Consider the following 21,430-nt stretch of genomic DNA (forward strand, 5'->3'; position numbering starts at 1 on the left):
TCTCAATTACTAAACTCTCAATTTTTAGCTTGCTCTCACGCACTCCTCCGCTCTCTTCTGCTGGCAAATAAAGTACGCGAATGACTTCTAGTAACAATTTGAATACACGAACACACACGTCATAATTCGTTAAAGTGTAAGTCGTGAATGTATGATTTTTTGTTTCATTTTAAGTAAAAAATTTACTAAATAAAAAAAAATAACTAGATTTTGGTTCAAATTTTTGCTCACGATGCAATTTACGGCGCCTAGAAATAGGTAGTTTAACTACTAAGAGGTAGTTTGACAACTACCTATTTCTAGGCGCCGTAAATTGCATCGTGAGCAAAAATTAGAACCAAAATCTAGTTAATTTTTTTTTATTTAGGACATTTTTTACTTAAAATGAAACAAAAATCAAAACAAACGAAAATAAATGTGTTTATTTTAGATCGAAAATAAAATCGTGCGTCGTCGTTTTGAGGAAGGATGACTGTGCAGGCTTAAAAGGTCGAAGCAAAAATGCTTGCTTTAAGGATAAAAAACAGCCATTGTATTTTAATAAGGAAAAATTTTACGCAGAAAATCTAGCTGAAGCCTTAACACTTAAACGAAGGTAAGACATCTCAAATATATGGGTGCTGCCAGATTCGGAGGCTACCGTAGTAGCGCAGAGGTAAGCATGATGCTGAACGCCTGGGTTTAAATCTTGGCAAGAAAATCAGAAAAATATTCAGCGGGTGTTATGCTCTCCTAAAGCTGGCGACGTTTGTGAAATACTTTGCAATCTAAAAACTTCTCCCCAAAGAGGTGTCGCACTGTGGCACGCCGTTCGGACTCGGCTATAAAAAGGAAGCCCCTTATCATTGAGTTTAAACTTGAATTTGACAGCACTCATTGGTATGTGAGAAGTTTACCCCTGTTCCTTAATGGAATGTTCATGGGAAATTTAGTAGTAGTTAAATTTCCTTTGGTAAAGAGTTTTAGCTCGATATTGAGGTATTTTTATCTTTTATCGCAAATCTTATGCGATTTAGTTGAAATTTTAAACAATGATGCCTTTATATATAGCAACCTCTACTGAAAAAAAAACGAGGGGCATCCACTATTTTATCCACTCGTTTTATTGATTTTCATAGGGGTTTATAGGCCCCCTCCCAGAAAATGGGATGATAACACTAAAGGAGTACCGATTTAGGCAAATGTGCGTTTGTACTCTAAAAGCACTTCAAAAACTCGAATCTGATGTTTAAACTTGGGGTTAAGTATCTGAGGGGAACGTCCCATCCTAAAAACCCCCCAAAACGGTCATTTATACCGATCGTCAGAATATGAGATTCAAAAGAAAGGTGTTTGGTAGTAGAGTACAAAATATGATAAAAAAAGAAGAATCCAGGGCGTCGAGAGAGCCTCCCCACCCCAAAAAAATGCCACGAAGGGCCATATAGACCAATCGGAACTGTATGGGAGTTAAATCAAAGGTACTGAGAATTTGTTGTTGTTTGTATCGATTCTTCTTTTGAATTACTAGTCAATTGTTTTCTCTGAGATCATCCTGACCCGGCAATGGTTCTTAGATACAGCTCTAGAAATCTGACTACTTCAACGGAATCGGTCCATAGTGCCTCGGTGTTTGGTGTCATGGGGTGTAGTGCCAAACGCAGGGCAAATATTTGTAATAGTATCGTCTAAACTTGAACGATTCAAGTTCAGTCTGTTACACCATCCGAATGCCATGTAGGCCAGAGTAGTTCTGGTCCTCTTGGGCAGTTATTTCTCGTCATCAGCAATGGGTGGTGAGCGCCCACCAACTCTGTAAGGCATAGTTGTGGGCACCACACAGGTTGGAACATTGAGGTCCTATTTGTGTGGTGTTAATTGCTGTCACGAGAAGCTAAGTTACGAGCTACTGGGCGAGTCCACAGGCTGCGGATAGTGGAAGGCTCCATACGGAGAAGCTGCAACGGTAGTCTTGGACAATCAGCGGTATCGAGCGGAGAGTCTCAATGAGAGGCCGGGCGGCACTGGATCTTGTACAAATACTGAGTGCCTATAATGCTCGATATGACAAGGTTATTAACTGTCGTCTTTAAGTAACCAATGGCCACCCTGTTCCCGAGGCGTTCGGTTCTTAAGACCGGAATAAGCTTTCTCATCCATAGAAGCCTGACGATGATCGCCACCTCCACATGAAAATGTAGCTACAACAACAGCACCCACCCAGCATTACCGCCTCTTGGAGGATATCCTGTAGACCTGCTTTGTAAGAGGCAGTTGTTGCGGGCGGAACTGTGAGGAGAACGGACTGCGTTCTTAAACATGCAGATACTTTTCATATGTGAGACCTTCAGACATGTAAAAATTCTCTATGAAACGGGGTAGCCTAGCGGCGGGCCAATGCACTGCAAATATTGGGGACATCCCTTGTGTGTCGGAGAGAAGTTTTACATTGCATAGTACCTCACAAATGTTGCCAGCACTAGGAGGGGAAAACAACCGCTGAAAATTTTCCTGATGATCTCGCCAGGATTCGAACCAGGCGTTCAGCGTCATAGGCGGACATGCTAATCTATGCGCTATGGTAGCCTATGGTGTGGAGTACATCCGGATCCCCAAAAACTAAATTTTTTCTACATCTTTGGAAGCAAACATTTTGCTGGGGAATTTAGCATGTCGGCCTTTAACATTGAATGCCTGGGTTCAAATTCCGGCGAGAACAGCAGAAAAACTTCGCAGTGGTGCTTATCTCCCCTAGTGCTGGCAACACTTGTGAGTTAATAAGCCATGTAAGAGAAGTATCGCCACTGTTCCTTAATGGATTGTTCATGGGATAATTTGCATTTGTATTACAAGGCATGAACCTAAAAAATATCAAAGAACTCACAGTTGAAGCATGAGCCCAACACTCCAGCCGTTTTACCTTAACTAAATTCTTCAAAGATGGTAATAAGAGACAAGATTTTGAATATATGAAATGTTTGCCTTGTGAAAGCAAATCAGTAGAATGACATGAATAAATTTAAACATAGTTATAAAATTACGATTATCTATAAAATAGAAAAAAAACAGGTAAAAACAAATCTTAAAATAAACTATTCAAAGAAAAATGAATTAAAGTAATTTTAAAAATTACCATTTTTTAAAAAACCTTTTAAAGCTGCTGCTATTGCAAGTTTTGTGAATAAAAAAAAAAACAAATAAAATTGAAAAAAAATATGTGTATATGTTTAATAAGGAAATGGAAGGAAAATTTATAAAATATACATAAATATTGAAACATAGTTCTGCGTAAAAATTTTCAAAAAATTTCAAGCTTTTTTGTAAATATTTATATATATAAATATTTGCACATTTGTTTTGTTTTTTTAAAACGAGGGCTATAAGAGGAGTTCAGTGAAGTTTTCGCTTAGAAGAAATTACTTAGTAATTTTTGTTTGTTTTTTATTTCCAACTCTCAGCTATTCCGAGTTTTCGGGGTAGCATAAATATATACTGATAACATTATAAAAAATATATTTATTTAATAACACAAATGTTTAAAATTAATGTGTGTTTTTTTTCTCTTATATCAAAGAACAAAAATTAAATTAATAACAAAACAAAACTACCAGTCCAATAATAAAAATGTATTTAAAAAAAAACAACAAAAGCAAAAACACTGCAACTAAATCTAAGAAAAAATTAACTTAAAATGAGTAAAAGTTAATGATGTTTAACTTTTAAGGGATTATTTTGATTCATCAAAGTGAGCATCCGTTGGGAGAAACATTGTACGAATTATGAAGGGATTGCCAAGTCAATACAAGAGTGAAATTCTTAAGAACCATAAAACTATTATTTTTGCTAAACTTTCTGCTGTGGTTACTGTGGACGGGTAGGGGATATAGGAACGCTTTTATCCTGTTTGGGTGGTTAGCTAAAGGGTGTTAAACCTATACAACATGATATTTTTGAATAAAAACCAGTAAGGGCAAAAGTCGAGCGGTGCCGACTTTATAATACCCTACCTACTACCCTATAAACACAAAATTTTGATGGACCTCGGCGGATGTATCCAGATTGATTATTAAAATTCCTGTATCAAATTTCGAGCAAAGCAAATATGTTTAAAATGTAATAACTACGGTTGACAAATGACAACAAATTATCCAAAATCTGACGAACAAATACACGGGAGCTGTATCTGAAAATCTGAACCGAATTCGACCAAACTTTATGGTCGAAATGGTGTGAAATTCGTCGAGGAAAGCGTTGTACAACATTTTGGGAAGATTGGTAAATAAATGCGCTTGCAGTGGGTCTAGGAGTGAAAATCGGGTGATATATATATATGAGAGATATATCTAAATCTGAACCGAATTCTATGAAATATGGAGTAGTTATAAGAAAATCTTTCCTGCCAAATTTCGAGAGAATCGGTTAACAAATGACCATTTTATTGCTGTATTACTGCAAATCGGACGAACATATAGATGGGAGCTATATCCAAATCTAAACCGATTTCTATAATATTCACTTTTAATATCGAGAGTTATAAGAAAATCCTTCCTGTCAAATTGCAATAGAATCGGTCAACAAATGACCATTTTATTGCAGTATTACTGCAAATCGAACGAACATATTATATGGGAGCTATATCAAAATCTGAACCAATTTTTATGAAATTCACCAGTAATTTTGAAAGTCATAAAAATACCCATCCTACAAAATTTCAAGAGAATCGGTCAACAAATGACCATTTTTTTGCTGTATTACTGCAAATCGGACGAACATATAAATGGGAGCTATATCCAAATTTGAACCGATTTTTATGAAATTCACTTTTAATATCGAGAGTCATAAGAAAATCCATCATTCCAAATTTCAAGAGAATCGGTCAACAAATGATCATTTTATTGCAGTATTACTGCAAATCGAACGAACATATTATATGGGAGCTATATCAAAATCTGAACCAATTTTTATGAAATTCACCAGTAATTTTGAAAGTCATAAAAAAACCCATCCTACAAAATTTCAAGAGAATCGGTCAACAAATGACCATTTTTTTGCTGTATTACTGCAAATCGGACGAACATATATATGGGAGCTATATCCAAATTTGAACCGATTTTTATGAAATTCACTTTTAATATCGAGAGTCATAAGAAAATCCATCATTCCAAATTTCAAGAGAATCGGTCAACAAATGATCATTTTATTGATGTGTTACTGCAAATCGGACGAACATATATATGGGACTATATCCAAATTTGAACCGATTTTTATGAAATTCACTTTTAATATCGAGAGTCATAAAAAAATCCATCCTACAAAATTTCAAGAGAATCGGTCAACAAATCTGAACCGATTTTTATAAAATTCACCAGTAATATTGAGAGTCATAAAAAAATCCATCCTACAAATTACCATTTTATTGAAGTATTGCTGCAAATCGGACGAACCGATTTTTTCCAATTCCAATAGGCTTCGTCTCTAGGCCGAAAAACATACCCATACCAAATTTGAAGACGATCCGATGAAATTTGCGACGTGTAGTTTGTATACAAATTAACATGGACAGACGGACGGACAGACAGACAGACGGACATAGCTAAATCGAATCAGAAATTAATTCTGAGTCGATCGGTAGATTTATCAATGGCTCTATCTCTCTTCCTTTTGGGTGTTACAAACAAATGCACTGAGTCATAATACCCTGTACCACAGTAGAGCTGAAGGGTATAACAATATCAGAGAAGGCTCTTGTTGTTGGTGTTGCAGTGTGTTGTGCAATGAGGCGGCAGCCCTTGCCGATGAAGAACTTCATCGGGTAAATCCGGTTCGTACAACCGTCTGCCATGGGAAGGCTCTATAATATTTAAGTGTGAAACAAAAATATCAGTTCTTAACGGTATAACATACCAAAATATCAACCTAATCGGTGATAATTGAAATCGATTCACATGGACCAATATCTATTTTAGGACCTCTCTGAGCCGTAGTTAACGTGGGTGTGGGAAGGCCTAAGTGGAACCGTAGTTTATGTGGGTGTTGAAAGGCCTAAGTGGAGCCGTACTTTACTTGATTTTAAGTCAAAGAGCTCAAGAGACCTACCAAAGACCTCCCGGCAAGGCATAGCTGTGTGCACCACTCAAGCTGGAACTTTGAGGTCTGATCAGTGTGATGTTTTTGCTGTCACGAGAAGCTTAGATGCGAGCTACCGGGCGCGTCCACAGGTTGCGGATAGAGGAATGCTCCATACTGAGTAGCTGCAACGGCAGTTGCGGACAATCGCGGTATCGACCGGAGAGTCTCAGTGAGAGGCCGGGAGGCGCCGGCTCTTGCACAAATACTGAGTGCCTATGATGTTTGATATGACAAGGCGAGTTATTGGAGTCTTTAAATAACCAATTACCGCTGTGTTTCCGCGGCAATCGGTCTTTTGGATTGAAACAAGCTTGCTCATCTACAGGAGCTTGACGAGGATCGCCGCCCCCACAAGAAAATGTAGTTACAACAACAATAAGAACAACACCAAAGACCTCCATTAAAGGTAGCTGTGTAAAATTTTAGGTGAAAACCTTTAAACGTTATTGTTATGCCGACGGGCTAATAGACAATTCTAGCCATAGAACTACTTAGAATCTGAAGAAGTTCAAATGACTAAAAACGATAAGAAACGGAATAGCGCGATTCGAATAACCTCCATACTAAGGAGATTAGGAGCAACTCCAATTTCTTTTAGTTTTTATTTCCCTTTTTATATTCTTTAGTTTTTTAGAGTTTTTAGAGCGCACAACAAGCCGATTACTGGCTTTGGTGTTTGTCCATAGTGATATGGTGGGGCGGATTAATATCTAACCTTTAGTTTTTAGTGTTTCCCTCCCTTGTTTCTCTTTGCAAAAATCACATCAATGAGAAATATATAAACAAAAATTGTGACAATAATAGAACCAAGAGATAAGAAAATTAGGAAAGAAATAAGAAACTAAAACATTTCCTACTCACGTGCTGCCTTGCAAATGCCCAATGTTCGCTATGCACTCAACTTCACCTTACTCCTCTCGACACCCGAATTTCTCCTTCATTTCACTGCAACGTCATCACGCAACGTGTGGCGCATTCGTGTTTAAATCTTACGTCCTCTCTTACTTTCCAACTGTGGCTTATCCGGATGATGTTTACGCACATGTACTCCCAAATTACCACGTTGCTTGGCTTTGTACGTGCAGTAGGGACACGGATGGCATGGCTCCTTGCCACCACACTCAACATTCTCATGACGCCTCAGTGTTGATTTCCAGCGATACTTCTTGCCACAATGGCGGCACACATATTTCGACTCGTCACCTCTCTCATCGTTGGGTCCCAGCGATGAATCACTCAACGATAGCTCATAGGTAGTGCCTGTGGTATGATCCAATTCGCTTAGGGTTGTGGATTCCTGTTTCATGGGTCTGGCTGTCAATATGGTATAGCTTTTGGTTATCGAGGGCTGTTCGTGCACCGTTATGGTGTCCGGCAATATCGCCTCCACACTGGTGGTATTGTCATCCTGTTCTTGTAAATGCAATTGCTGATGGTGCACTACATGAGTGGTGCCTGCTTGTTGTTGTTGTTGGACAATATGATGTTGCTGTTGTTGTTGTTGGCCAGTCGCCTGCACTGCCGTTTGTATGTGATGCACCTGGGTCGCATGCAACTGATGATGTTGCGGCTGATGTGTTTGCAACTGATGTGTTGTGCCATCGGCATCAATGGTGGTTATTTGGGCGGTGGTGGCTGTCGTTTGCATATGTTCGGTGATCTCTGTGGGTGCAAAGCCAATGCCGATTTTAGTGCCATCCGGCAGTTCGATATCATCGATTTCGGCATATTTCACCAGATCGCTGATAATCGCCGCCGAAGTTTGCGGATTGTTCAAGTCGATTTCGCTAATCTCATATTTGGTGCCATCGGTAATCTCATGCGTTTGGGCATCATGGGTCTGCACAATTTGCACACTGCCCGTTGTGGGTGCGGTAATGACTTTGCCGCGTGAATATTTAATGCGGGACACTATGGGCTTCTGTTCGGTGATCTGAACGTTGCGCAACCCCATCAAATTGATGGTTTGCGCCGTGGGAGAGGTGGTAACAATACTTTGTACTTGCGGATGGTGTTGCAGTTGGTGATGCTGCTGCTGCGGATGGTGTTGATGGACAATTATCTCTTGATGTTCGGTTTGTTGATGATGCTGGTGATGATGCTGCTGCTGTTGTTGTTGTTGCTGTTGCTGCTGGTGATGATGATGTTGTTGCTGATGTTGCTGGTGTTGCTGATGCTGTTGTTGATGGTGTTGTTGTTGTATATGAGTTGCTGGTATCTGTTGGGTTTGTATAATGGTTGCATGCGGATGATGTGTGGAGATTGTCGTCGAGGAGGGGATTATCTTCTTCAAATTGATTAGCTCTAGCATATGGGGGAGGAGAAAGCAGAAGACAAGTAGAAAAAGAAAATCATTAGTTTCAATGGAATGGAATTGAGTATAGGGTAGCATGGTTAGTCATGGCGGGAGCATTTGGCCAAATATTAAGCTGTGGTTAACGCCTCACTAATGCTAGCAACATTTGCAAGGCCTTTAGCCTTGCAAAACATCTTTACAAAGGGTTGTCGTTCAGGGGTACAACGTTTGGACATGGCTTTACAAAGAAACTCCCTCATCGCTCATCGCACACTTGAATAGAACGTAAGTGTTCTCGTTGTGTACTAACCTGCCAAGTTTAAACATGGCAGGGTAACAAATGTTGCCAGCATTAGTAAGGGGATAACCACCGCCGAAAAATCTTCTGATGTTCACGCCGGAATATGAACCCGGACGTTGTTGTTGTTGTGGTAGCAGTGTATTACGAATGAAGAACTCCATCGGGTCAACCCCGGCCCGGTACAACCGGCTGCCATAGGATATGAACCCAGGCGTTCGACGTCACAGGTGGACATGCTAACCTCTGCACCACTGTGGCCTTCGATTGACCATTCTAGGATCTCAAAAAGTCATATCAGGGCATCGATTTTCATAGTGTGCCAAATGTTACCTGGTGGTAAGAGCAGAAAAGACGTACCAAATTTCAACTAAATTGGATACAAATTGAGGCGCCTAGAGAATCAGGAACCTATATTCGGGGATTTTGGCTATATCTGTTAATAGAAAAATCTGACTGGGTTTTGGTGCGAGTGGTATATAACGTATAACACGTACCAAATTCAACTAAATCGAAATCGGCTTGATATGTGAGGCTATATTTATCTGTGGACCCATCTAGGCGTCATTAACGTGAGTGTTTAAGGATACAATCGTAACTCCCAAAACTAATTTCAACCAAACCGTACAAAAATTATGTGATTTGTGGGCTCATGAAGTCCAATCGGGACAACGTCTTTGGAAGGCATAATCGTTGTTGTAGCAGAGTGTTCTACACTGTGGCGGAAGCCCTTGCCGATGAAGGAATCCATTGGGTCAATCCGGTAAGTACAACCGGCTGCCATGGCTTACTTACTTCACATGCTAACATCAAAAACAATTATTTAAAAATTGAGGCTTCTAGGGGCTAGCCCCGGTAGCCGAGTTTGTAGCGTTCTCGGATTACCAGTGCGGGGTTCCGCCACGGGATAACTATGAACACCCTACAGACTGGAACTTTGAGATCCAAACTGTGATCGGGGACAATCAGCGGTATCGACTAGAGAGTGAGAGGGGAAAGGTGAATGGCTGGCCAGCACTGCCTACTTAAATACTGAGTGCCTATAATGCTCGATATGACAAAGCGAGTTATTGATGGCTTTAATATGGACCGGAACTAGCTTGATCATCTATAAACGCCTGACGAGGATCGCCACCTTCTCCGGCAAATGTGGCTACAACAACAACAATTAGTGCGGGGTCTTGGATTCGACTTCCACCAGAGGCCTAGTTGTTGTTGCAGTGTGTTGTACACTGAGGCGGCAGCCCTTGCCGATGAAAGACATCATCTGCTCAATCCGGTACATACAACCGGCTGTCAGAGACCTGGTAGCGATAGCTACTGTGGTATCACAATGGACTAAAGTGTGTCTGTTTAGAAAATAGACTGTGACTCTAACCTATCAGGAATATCTGGAAGAAGTAAATATAAAAAATTTCAACAGACGGATGAATGGACTTGCCTAGACCGACTTAATAAGTTCGCAGATCAATATTTCGAGATTTAACAAATGGACTATCGTTGTCTAGTAGACCCTCAATCCTATGTTGGTCCGAACAAAAACAACAATTTTAATTTCTAAGACCCCATAAAGTATATATATTCTTGATCGTCATGACATTTTGAGTCGATCTAGATATGTCCGTCCGTCCGTCTGTGGAAAGCCCGCTAATTTAAGAAGTAAAGAGTAAAGCTAGGCGCTTGAATTTTTACACAAATACTTCTTATTAGTGAAGGTCGGTTGGGATTGTTAATGGGCCAAATCGGTCCGTCTTTTGATATAGCTGCCATATAAACCGATCTTGGGTCTTGACTTCTAACAGCTATGACATGCACGGTCAATAACTTGAAGTAGCTCATATATATATTGAAAAGGCCATTCAAAGACCTTGACAAATGCGATGCATGGTGGAGGGTATATAAGATTCGGCCTAGTCGAACTTAACACGCTTTTACCTATTTTTTGGGCTAAAGAAAACTTCAATCAACGCCCTAGTAGTTGTTAGCGAGATGAGATTAGCAGTTTAATTTCCACCATAGGTCTAATCTGGGTCTGATTTGAGGCCACCCTAGCGCATAGGTTAGAATGTCCGGCTTTTGACTCTGAACGCTCGGTAACAAATCCCTGCAGAAACAACAGAAACATTTTCGGCGGTGGTTATTCCCTCCTCGTGGAATTACCATAGGTTATCAGCCGTGGAAACATCTCTTCTAAATGGTTTCGCTCTACGGGACGCCATTCCGACTCGGACTAATAAAAGGAAAGTTCCTTATCATTGAGCCTAGACTTTTATGGGACATCTCTCATAGATATGACAGAATCTCTCAGACAGATATGACAAAATTTTCCTGACTGTCCCGGCACGGTATAACTATGAGCACCACACAGGCTGAAACTTTGAGCTCCAATCTGTGTGGTCTGCATTGTTATCACGAGAAGCTTAGCTGCGAGCTTCCGGCCGCGTCCACAAGTTGCGGTTAGTGGAATGATCCATACGGAGTAGCTGCAATTGCAGTCGCGGTCAATCAGCGGTACGGAGCGGAGAGTCTCAGTGAGAGGCCGGGAGGCGCCGGCTCTTGCATAAATACTGAGTGCCTATGATGCTCGATATGACAAGGCGAGTTGTTGGCGCCTTTAAAGAACCAATGGCCATGATGTTCCCTGGGCGATTGCTCCTTTGGAGCCAAACGAGCTAGGAGCTAGCTGAATTTGTGTGGTGTTTAAGCTATGACCACTTTATAACCACAATTCTTTCTTTTTTGTTGAAAGAAAAAAATATACAAAAAAAAAAAACACCAAATTATTTTACTTACCACACTCTGTAGAGGGCAATTTAATAGACGGACTTGTAGTCAAAGTGGTAAATGTGGGCTTGACATCCTGCACTTCCTGAATCTCAGTGATTTGGGCCGATTGTTGTGACTGCGTCACATGACCACTGGTGGCAGCGGCCACAGCAGCTGCGGCCACTTGATCCTCATCCTGTGATGATAGCTTGGCGGTTGTAATGTTACCCAATTTCTTGACATGCAATATGAAACCATCCTTATTTTGGGTGATTACAATGTCATTGCTCTCCAGCAGGCAATCATCCAGTTCAAAGTCATCTGGGCTGATATCGGTTTGTTCGGACTTGTCTTGTTTGGCTATTGAGACAAAAAAAAAAGAATTATTAGTACAAATAAAACTCTTTTTGATTTTGCTGGTGTAGACAACAAACGAAAGCAGCATAGAAACATAAAAAAAAATAGAAATTAATCTAAAGATAATAAAGAAGAGAAATTTCACAGCGCTAACACGACTAGAGCTATAGAAAGTTGGAAACTCTTAAAGGCTGAACCAAGGGCCTTTATTGTTCCCACTTAATTAAGTATTAATAAAATACAAGCAAAATACAAATTTGAGGGGTGAGGAAGGGTGGGGGGAGAAAATAAAAAAAATTATTTAAAAAAAAACCTTAAACCACTTTTTTGGATTTTGTTTAAAATAAAAATGTTACAAGAATTTGGGTTAATAAAAGAAAAATAAATTAATTAATAATAGACATACAAAATACCAGTTGAGTTTTTTAAATTCAATCAACTTGTCTCACTTCATCATAGCAACAAAATAACTACACATTTTTGTTTTTGATTTTCAGTTTTTTTTTAATTTTCATTTTTTTTTTTAATTTTCTTTCGTCTTGTTTTATTGGCAACATATTCATCATAGAGTGTTTTTTTGTATTAGAAATGACTAAAATTATTTATTACTAAATTTAATTATACGTATTATTGTTTTGTTTTGTTTTTCTGTTTTTATAATAGTGAACAACAAAATGGTTACTGCTTTACTTTTACAAATTACTTTCAAGCTTACCTGCTGTCGCTGGGTAATTGGGGGGGAATGTTTTGCAGTTTCGTTTCGTTTTTTTTTTGTTTTGGTTTTTTCTTTCTTAAATGACTTAGAACAAAAAGGCTGGGATAGAAATAAAACAAGACTAGCCTGAGATCAAAAAATATAAGGAAACTTTTTTCTTTCGTTTTTTTTGCTTATTTTAATAAGGAAACACAACAACACTAAACGTATTAAGACATTTGACATTGGTATTATATACGAAAGGTATATCTGCTACCCTCTAACTATGTTCAGCTTAACAAAAGACTTTTAACAGTTAAAAACTAAACTCAACCTGAATAAAAATTATTTAAAAAAAATAATATCCCATGTACACCAAGTATAAATTCTCAAATCGGTCTGTGTTATGAGGTAAAAGTACAAAAAAACAAGCAATTCGGTTTAATCACTACATTAATTGATCGAATTGATTTTTTAATTGCAACCGTTGCCAATAAAGAAAATGATAATATCATCCAACGTTGTGTAAAAAGGCAATTGATCCATTTTTAATTAAAAAATTGTATACTAATCAATTAAAAAATAATCGAAATTTTTTAAAGAATTTTTTTAATTAATCTAATCATGAAAAATGATTCAAATTTTGTTAATTTTTTTTAGAGAAATCTATGGTTGGAAAATTTCTTGACCTTATTATTTATAATATTGTGGTTAACAACCTGGCGCCCAATGAATGGCCTAGGCTTTGCATTTAGGGGACTCTAGGGATTTTTCCAATAATCCGGGCCGAACTTTGGATACCCTCCACCTCGGATATATATGCAAACCAACTTTCGTCCTAATCGGGTGAAAAATCCATTATTTATAACTCCATAGACTCTATATCGAAATATGGTCCAATTTAAACCAAATTCGGCAGGGACATTGAGTGGTCTAATAAGTACAAGTCTTTGTTCAATTTCAATTCAATAGAACAATATATTGGTCTTTTTTTATAGCTATATCCAAATATAGACCGATCTGAGCCATATAAGAAACGGATATCGAAAAGAGTAACAAAGTCAAAATGTGCCTTATAGGGGAAACTTTAAAATCGAGAGACCGTTCTATATGGCAGTTATATTAAAATCTGAACTGATCTGGGCCAAATCGAAGAGTGATGTCAAAGTGCCTAACACAAATCACTCTCGCAAATTTCGGCGAAATTGCACAATAAATGCGCCTTTTATGGGCCCAAGACCTTTAATCGAGAGATAGTTCTATATGGAAGCTATGATCAAATCTGGACCGATCTAGGCCAAATTTAAGAAGGATGTCGAAGAACCTAACACTCACTGTCCAAAAATTCGGCGAAATCGGACAATAAATACGCCTTTATGGATCCCAAACCAATCGAGAGATCGGCCTATATGGCAGCTATATCCACATTTGAAATGATCTGGGCCATATTGCAGAAGTATGTCGAAGAGCCTAACACAACTCACTATCTCAAATTTCGGAGAAATCGGACATTAAATGCGCCTTTTATGGCCCCAAAACCATAAATAGAGAAATCGTTCTATATGGCAGCTATATGCAAATCTTGACCGATCTGAGCCAAATTGCAGAAAGATGTCGAGGAGTCTAACACAACTCTCCGTCCCGACATTCGGCGAAATCGGGCCATAAATGCGTCTTTTTTGGGCCTAAGACCTTAAATCAAGAGATCGATCTATATGGCAGCTATATCCAAATCTGGACGGATCTGGCCTAACACAACCCAATGTCCCACATTTTGGCAAAATCGGACAATAAATGGCCCATTTTATGGGCCCAAGACCTTAAATCGGCGGATCGAATTTAACACAACATTTTGGCAAAATCGGACAATAAATGCCCCATTTTATGGGCCCAAGACCTTAAATCGGCGGATCGGTCTATATGGCAGCTATATCCAAATCTGCACCGATCAGAGCCAAGAAGAAAAACATACGTCATTGCTTTTTTGCTTGTTTAATATTATCTTTATTTCTGTCAATATTTCAAGAAATTGTCGATGCTCATCTCCTGGGTGAGATTTTTTAATTTAAAATATTTGACTTGTTTGTCAAATTGCTATTTTACAACTCCTGGCATTGAAAATATTTGACTTTTTCATCAAACTGCTATTTTACAACAGTTATTCTGCAGCAGTTTGACGAACAAGTCAAATATTTTCAACTCAAAATTCTCACCCAGAAGATGAGTATCGAAGATTTCACGAAATATTGGCAGAAATAAAAATAATATTAAACAAGCAAAAAACAATGACACCTGTTTTTTCTTCATGATTTCGAGCTACATAATAAACCACAAGAAAAATCTAATTTTAAATACACATGTTTTTGTCAAAGATAGGGTTTTTTTTTGGAAAATTACCTTGACAATTCTTTTTATGGCCTAAGAACATATTCCTAGTTTTAATTTAAAAATTTTGTTTCACTTAAAAAAAAGATTTCGAAATGAAAAAGTGAAAACAATTTCAGATTCATTCGTTATGTTTGCCTGTCATGGGCTGGTCGTTGATCATTTAACTCCCAAAGGGGAGTGATACTGGCTGTTTGACCATGAGAATGAAAGGTTTTTATTGATTAAAGAAACGAAATAGCCAGACGCACAGGCAGATGGACCACGGACAAACACATCTTTAACAGACGTTTCGGTGCCTAGTTAGGGTCCCTCTTCAGCGCCATAGTGTCCTCTGGACCTCCCGAAATGAAAAAAAAATTGTCAAAAGCGTAAACCCAAAGATATTCCTTAGAAAAACAGCAAACATGTTGGGTGCAAAAATGCAAATTTTATCCATGAACATTCCACTAAGGAACAGGGGCAAACTTCTCACATATCAATGAGTGCAGTCCGATTCAAGTGTAAGCTTAATGATAAGGGGCCTCCCTTTTATAGCCGAGTCCGAACGGTGTTCCGCAGTGCGACACCACTTTGGAGGGAAGTTTTACATGGCATAGTAACTAACAAATATTGCCAGCATTAGGAGGAAAAAACCACCGCTGAAAAATTTGTTTCTGATGGTCTCGCTGGGATTCGAACCCAGCGGTTCAGCGTCATAGGCGAACATGCTAACCTCTGCGCTACGGTGGCAGGGAAACTGGACGCACTCATTATCGGTATGTCTCTGAATACTACCGGACGAGTGTAGTCTTTTAGGCAGAGGTCTGTGCCATTACGCTAGTCGCAAGAGAAATTCTGGTAAGGGATCTACCGCCCTCAAAACCCATGAACAGTATGACGGCGGCACGCCACTAAGGGGCATGATAAGAAAAGCTATTAGGAATTTTGTAAATAGCACGGAATTCCAGACTATAAGTCTCTGTTCGTTTTTTGAGGTTACTTTGGCTTAGGTGTGCATCCATAGTGATATGGGGCTGATTAATATTCGCACTCTCTTTTCAACCTAACCTAACCTATGGCGACGCTCTTTGCCCTCCGTTCCTTAATAGTATGTTCATGGGCACATTTTCATGGTGGCGCTCAAGGCCTTGGGTTCGAGAACAGTAAAGTCGAGGTGTGTGGCGGATTGTTTGGAGTCACTGGCCTCGGGTCCACAATGTAACTCTGGTATGGGTTCCCGGACATGAGGGGGAGCGGACGAATACGCCAAGAGCGGTTCATCTGTTCCGAGCGAACCAGTCACCTGTATTGTCTACGTGCCAGTTGTCGAGCTGCAGAACATAGCAAATAAGATGACCTGAGTGGGGTCGGGGCCGGACAGCTAAAGCACTCTGGCTTGTCATCGACCGTAGGAGTAAGAGGCGTTCTATAGGAAGTCGCTGAGCACATTGACAGGGTTTTTAAACGGACCCTGTGCCATAGGCCGCAGGGCGAACACTGTGCTATTTTAGCGAACAATTATTGCTGCCCCATTTTCAGCAAACATTTTTGCTATTTCTGCAAACATTTTAGCGGTTTTTACTCTGGGTGCGGTGTGGAACTCCGAGCTCCGAATTGTGTGGTGTTCGACGTCATCTGGAGAATATATCAGCTCAGTAGAGAGCCCGCTAGCTGATATGGGTTTCCGCACATGAAGGTATGAAGGGCGAACCAGTCACAGGCATTGTCTACTTGCCATTTGTCGAGCTATAGAACATAGCAAGAGCGGGGTCGGTGGCGAGATGGGACTCAGCGGATGGTTGCCGGACCGCTAAGGCGCTCTGGCCTGTCATCGAAGGAGGACGAAGGAGTAACAGGCGTTCTGAAGGAAGTTGCAGGCACATTGAAAGGGTCATAACCGGACACTGTGCCATAGGTGGCAGGGCGGACATTGTGATGTTTTAGCGAAAAATTACTGCTGTCTCATTTTCAGCAAACATTTTTGCTGTTTCAGCCAACATTTTTGTTTTTTTAGCAAGCATTTTTGTTGTTTCAGCAAACATTTTTGCTGTTTCAGCACACATTTTTGCTGTTTTTACCAACATATTTCTCTGGGGGTGCAACTCTAAGCTCCAATTTGTGTGGTGTTCAACGTCATCAGGAGAAACTCAACAGAGAGCGACCGAGCGACTCCACAGGCGGCGGATAGTGGAATGCTCCGTAGGGGTGGCTGTAAATGTAGTCGCGGTCAACCAATGACATTAGATGTAGAGCCTCAAGGAGAGGTCGGCCGGCACTGTCTTTTGCTTAAATATTGAGCGCCTGTAATACTCGATATGTCAAGGCTAATTATTGACGTATTTTTTTAAATAACCAATAGCCATAATGTTCCTTTGAACCGGAACGAGCTTGCTCACCTATGAAGCTTGACGAGGAGCGCTACCTCTTGTGACCACCACACAGGCTGGAACATTGAGGTCCGATCAGTGTGTTGTTCTTTACTATCACTAGAAGCTTAGCTGTGAGCGTTCACAGGTTGCGGATAGTGGAATGCTCCATACGGAGAAGCTGCAACGGTAGTCGCGGACAATCAGCGGTATCGAGCGGAAAGTCTCAGCGAGCGGTCGGGCGCCACCGGCTCTTGGCGCCCTATGATGTTCGATATGACAAGGCGAGTTATTGGCGCCTTTATATAACCAATGATCACTCTATTCTCGCGGAACGAGCTTGCTCACCTAGAGGAGCTTGACGAGGACGCTACAACAACAAATTAATCTTCATCAACAATAGCAACAAACCATTTGACGAATTGGTCAGGAATGGATCACTGAAATCGTGCTACAGCGAGCTTCTTGGTAGGGTGGACGCTTTCTACAATAACCGCGCGAATGAGGCAAGGCATGTTGCTGTGGGTTGCAGAACGACAAATGCCATGTGGCCGAGTATTTCGCACAACAGGATGTCAGTTATCCTGAGTAGCCCGTGACCTTCAACCTATGCCTAAGCTTTCATAGCTTTTACATTACAACGAAAGTTATAAAGAATGTTCTAGAGAAACAGAGAAGGAATTTTCATAACTGCAAATGCAAAATATGTCCATGAACATTCGATTAAGGAACAGAGGCAAGCTTCTCACAATGAATGCTGCTCGATTCAAGTCTAAGCTCAATGATGTTCAAAACTATTTTTCTTAGAACTGCTATTCCAAAAAACTTTTTGCCGTTTTGTGCATGAAATGGTATAGTGGTTCCGAACCTTCCATCTCGTCGGGATGGTTCCCTGCCTAAGCTTAATTTTACCAAGTCCCCCACAAAGATTACAGGATAACACATTTGTGCAAAGAATATGGCTTGATGTCAAAGAAGCAACTATAGGGGATTTTCCCCCCGCCAGAGAGGGCATGGGAAGAGAAGCAAGTCTTTATAAATGAGCTATTTTCCTTTTTTTTATATACCAAGAGTCAAGTAAAGAACTTGTAATGGTAAGTTATTGTCCACATATTTTCAATGTCAAATATCCAATTAACTAATGATAGGGTGAACCAAAAAACAGAACCGATTTTGAGAAAAACACCTAGGGGAGTAGTTCAAATGTCTGAAAATCCTATGGGGAGCAATCACTTCAATATTCTTAAGACTAGCTAATTTTTAAAACAATTCTGGAAAATTTCCTCAATAAACAACCATTTAGGACAGTGACAGTTCATAGAAACACTATAAATGACACAATCAAATACATATATATATATATATATATATATTTCTATACTATAATTGGGGTAAACGTATTACTGCATGGCAAATTCCCTAGGAAAAAAAATATTTTATACAATTTTATAAAGATTATACACACACAAGGTGTTGTTATTAAAATTGGGTCGTTCTGGTTCATCTGCAGATCAATATACCATACTCAAATCAAATCTATCTCTATCAACATTATTCTCTATTATTTGAAGATTGCAGAGATTCCAATCTTCCATGTGTGCAATTACATTGATTGCAACAACAGTGACTTCCCATCCACTTCCGAGTTGGACATTTTCTGGTTTTCATTTGGAAACCGATTGCTTTTTTTTATTGTCTTTTCTTTTCATATCCCTAGAACATGCCAATAACAACAGCATTGTTGCCTATGTTGCACTGTTTCGCAGACCACACGTGGAATAGTGGAATAGTTTTGAGCTATTTATGCCTGTTTTAAGCCGGTAGGTCATGTATATGATTACTTTAGTTGTAGAGTTGATGGAGCTTGATGATCATGAGAATTTTGTTAAGCGGAAAGATTTGCTCCTAGAAAAGTTACTGAAGAAAATTGTCTGATCAATTATTTTTTTGTGGATATTTTTATAATGGAGACCTCGGGCTTCAACAAAGAAGCAACAAAAAAATGTTTTTTTTTTTTTATTTCAAAAACTATACTAAAAAAGCAAAAATTTCGAAAAACTTATAAACGAATAGCCCTTTAAAAGCCATGGCATTCTTTTTGCTAAGGCATTGTCAAATTCCTTATGATAAACTATGTAAGACTTATTGAATGTAGGATTTGGAATTTAAATAATCCGCGGAATTTGCCATGCATTAGCGGAAATTATTTTTTTACAATTGAAAAAATTTTATGTATAATTTTGCTCAAAGGAAAAAAGTTCTGGATTACTGTCCAGTATGTACAAATACAACGACAATTGTTTTTTTTTTTTTCTTCCTAATTAAGGTGGGTTATCTGTATCTAAGGGTCCTAGATTAATGTAGGCCCGACTGACTACTACCTAATTTCCTTTAAGATCGGCCACATTTGTGCACATTGCTGCTGCTGCTGCTGCAGGAGCTGGCCTATAGGTCTTATTTTCAATATCATAATATTCCGGATGCTGGGTCCTCACATGTACATGCAGACTATGTTTGTAACGTGTCAAATAACCACAGAAGGGACATTTCTCTTGAGGCATAATGCCACACTCAAAACGCAAATGACGTGACAGATTCTTTTTATACGTGTAGGCCTTCTCACAGCGTGGACATACATGTGGCATATTGCCAGAGCCTCCTACACCTCCTCCAAATGCACTGCTGGGTGATGAATTTGCATTGCAGCTGCTGACCTCATGCGGGGTATTTGCATGACTATGGGACTTGGGTGAACCTTTTATCAAAATTTTTGGCTTTAAACGTTCCTGCTTCTGTTTGATCTCCTCCAGGGCGATATTGTTGAGCGATGTCACCGATTTCACCGATATGGTCCAGTAATTCTCTAAAGGGTAAAGGCAGGCAAATGATGAACAGGGCCAAATGAGGGTATCGATTGGTGTGTGGAGGGAGAAAAAGAAAGAAAAAGGAATAGGTTAATTGAAATGTGTCGCCATATGCAAAGTGTTATCGTAAAAAAAAAAATTGTGAAAAAAATTATAAATAAATAAAAAAAAGATAGTTTGTAGTTACAAAAGAAAAGGAAAATCATAACTGCAACTAAGTTAAACAATTTTAAAATAATTAGAAATAAAATTGATGAGGATTTTTTTTCAACCATACTTCTTAAAACAAAAAAGTGAGTGCAAGAAAACTTTACTCAATAAATCATAAGGGTACATAGGAATATTGTTTGTTGTGGCTAAATATAAGAATGATGTAGATAAACTAAATATTGTTGTATGTATATTTAAATATTACACTTTGATGTATGGATAGTGATTTTATCTTATATAGAGCGAAAACACGATATCAAAAGCATTTAGCGCCGCTTCTAGTTCTAGAGCATTCTAGAGCCCAGACAACAACGAAAAACTTTATATAAAATGAAATATGGTAAGACGCGCTGTTGTAATTATGGATATTGCAAAGCCTTTACTGAAGAGATGAAATTTATGGGTCTAAGCACAAAGAAAAACTAATATTTTGAGGATATCAAAATTTTTATCAATGATGGATAAAAACAAAACTTCTCAAAAATTCATAAAAATTTTCAATATCAAGCTTTTTTTGGAATCCAATTTCCTCTCAAAATGTGGCTAAACACAAAAACCAGGGTTTTACCTATAATTCAACTACTTAATGGTAATAAAAATAAGATCTCATAAAGAAAATCACTTGGAAAATGTTTGGATTTTTATGAAGCCTACATTGTTTTAATTAGGTAGAATTAGAAAAATTGGCTACCCCGATTGAAAAAAAACCCATAAAGAACTTTTCTAAGCCTATATGCTGAAATGGAGGCCACCGTAGCGCTAAATGGGAGGCCGAGCAGCACCGACTCTTGCTTAAATACTGAATGCCTATCATACTTGATATCAAGAGGCGAGTTACTGGCGCTTTTTAATAACTTAGAGTTAGTTCAGTTGTATGGGATCCGTACTACAATATTCATTCTGATTTGAAAGAATCGGTTCAAAAACAATTTCTACTATTTTGTCTCCGTCGAAATGGGTGGGACAGAAGTTCATTACCTTCGTATGAGTACCGATTAAATCGTATAAAGCTTCCTACATTAAAAAGTCGTAGAACCATGCTAAACATTACGTTTTTGACTAAATTAATTCATGGTCAAATTGTCCGGACGACGTGCTGCTCTG

At 39.0% G+C, this 21,430-nt stretch overlaps 1 protein-coding gene across 8 annotated transcripts in view; it reads right to left on the bottom strand.

Moving 5' to 3' along the window:
- LOC106096016 (longitudinals lacking protein, isoforms F/I/K/T) overlaps positions 1-21,430 on the bottom strand; it is a 366,249-nt gene that overhangs the window by 118,018 nt on the left and 226,801 nt on the right. Inside the window, exons 7-8 of one of the 8 annotated variants that reach the window (XM_059370248.1) lie at positions 11,496-11,828; positions 312-8,412 (exon numbers count right to left, since the gene is read on the bottom strand). The exons of the other annotated variants lie outside the window; for them this stretch is intronic. Coding sequence (XP_059226231.1) covers positions 7,091-8,412; positions 11,496-11,828 — 1,655 coding nt within the window. The 3' untranslated portion in view covers positions 312-7,090. Of the gene's footprint in view, positions 1-311; positions 8,413-11,495; positions 11,829-21,430 lie in introns of those variants that run through there. 8 annotated transcript variants of the gene reach the window in all.

The sequence above is a fragment of the Stomoxys calcitrans genome, chromosome 5 (assembly GCF_963082655.1).
Source record: "Stomoxys calcitrans chromosome 5, idStoCalc2.1, whole genome shotgun sequence".
NCBI classification, from domain to species: domain Eukaryota; kingdom Metazoa; phylum Arthropoda; class Insecta; order Diptera; family Muscidae; genus Stomoxys; species Stomoxys calcitrans.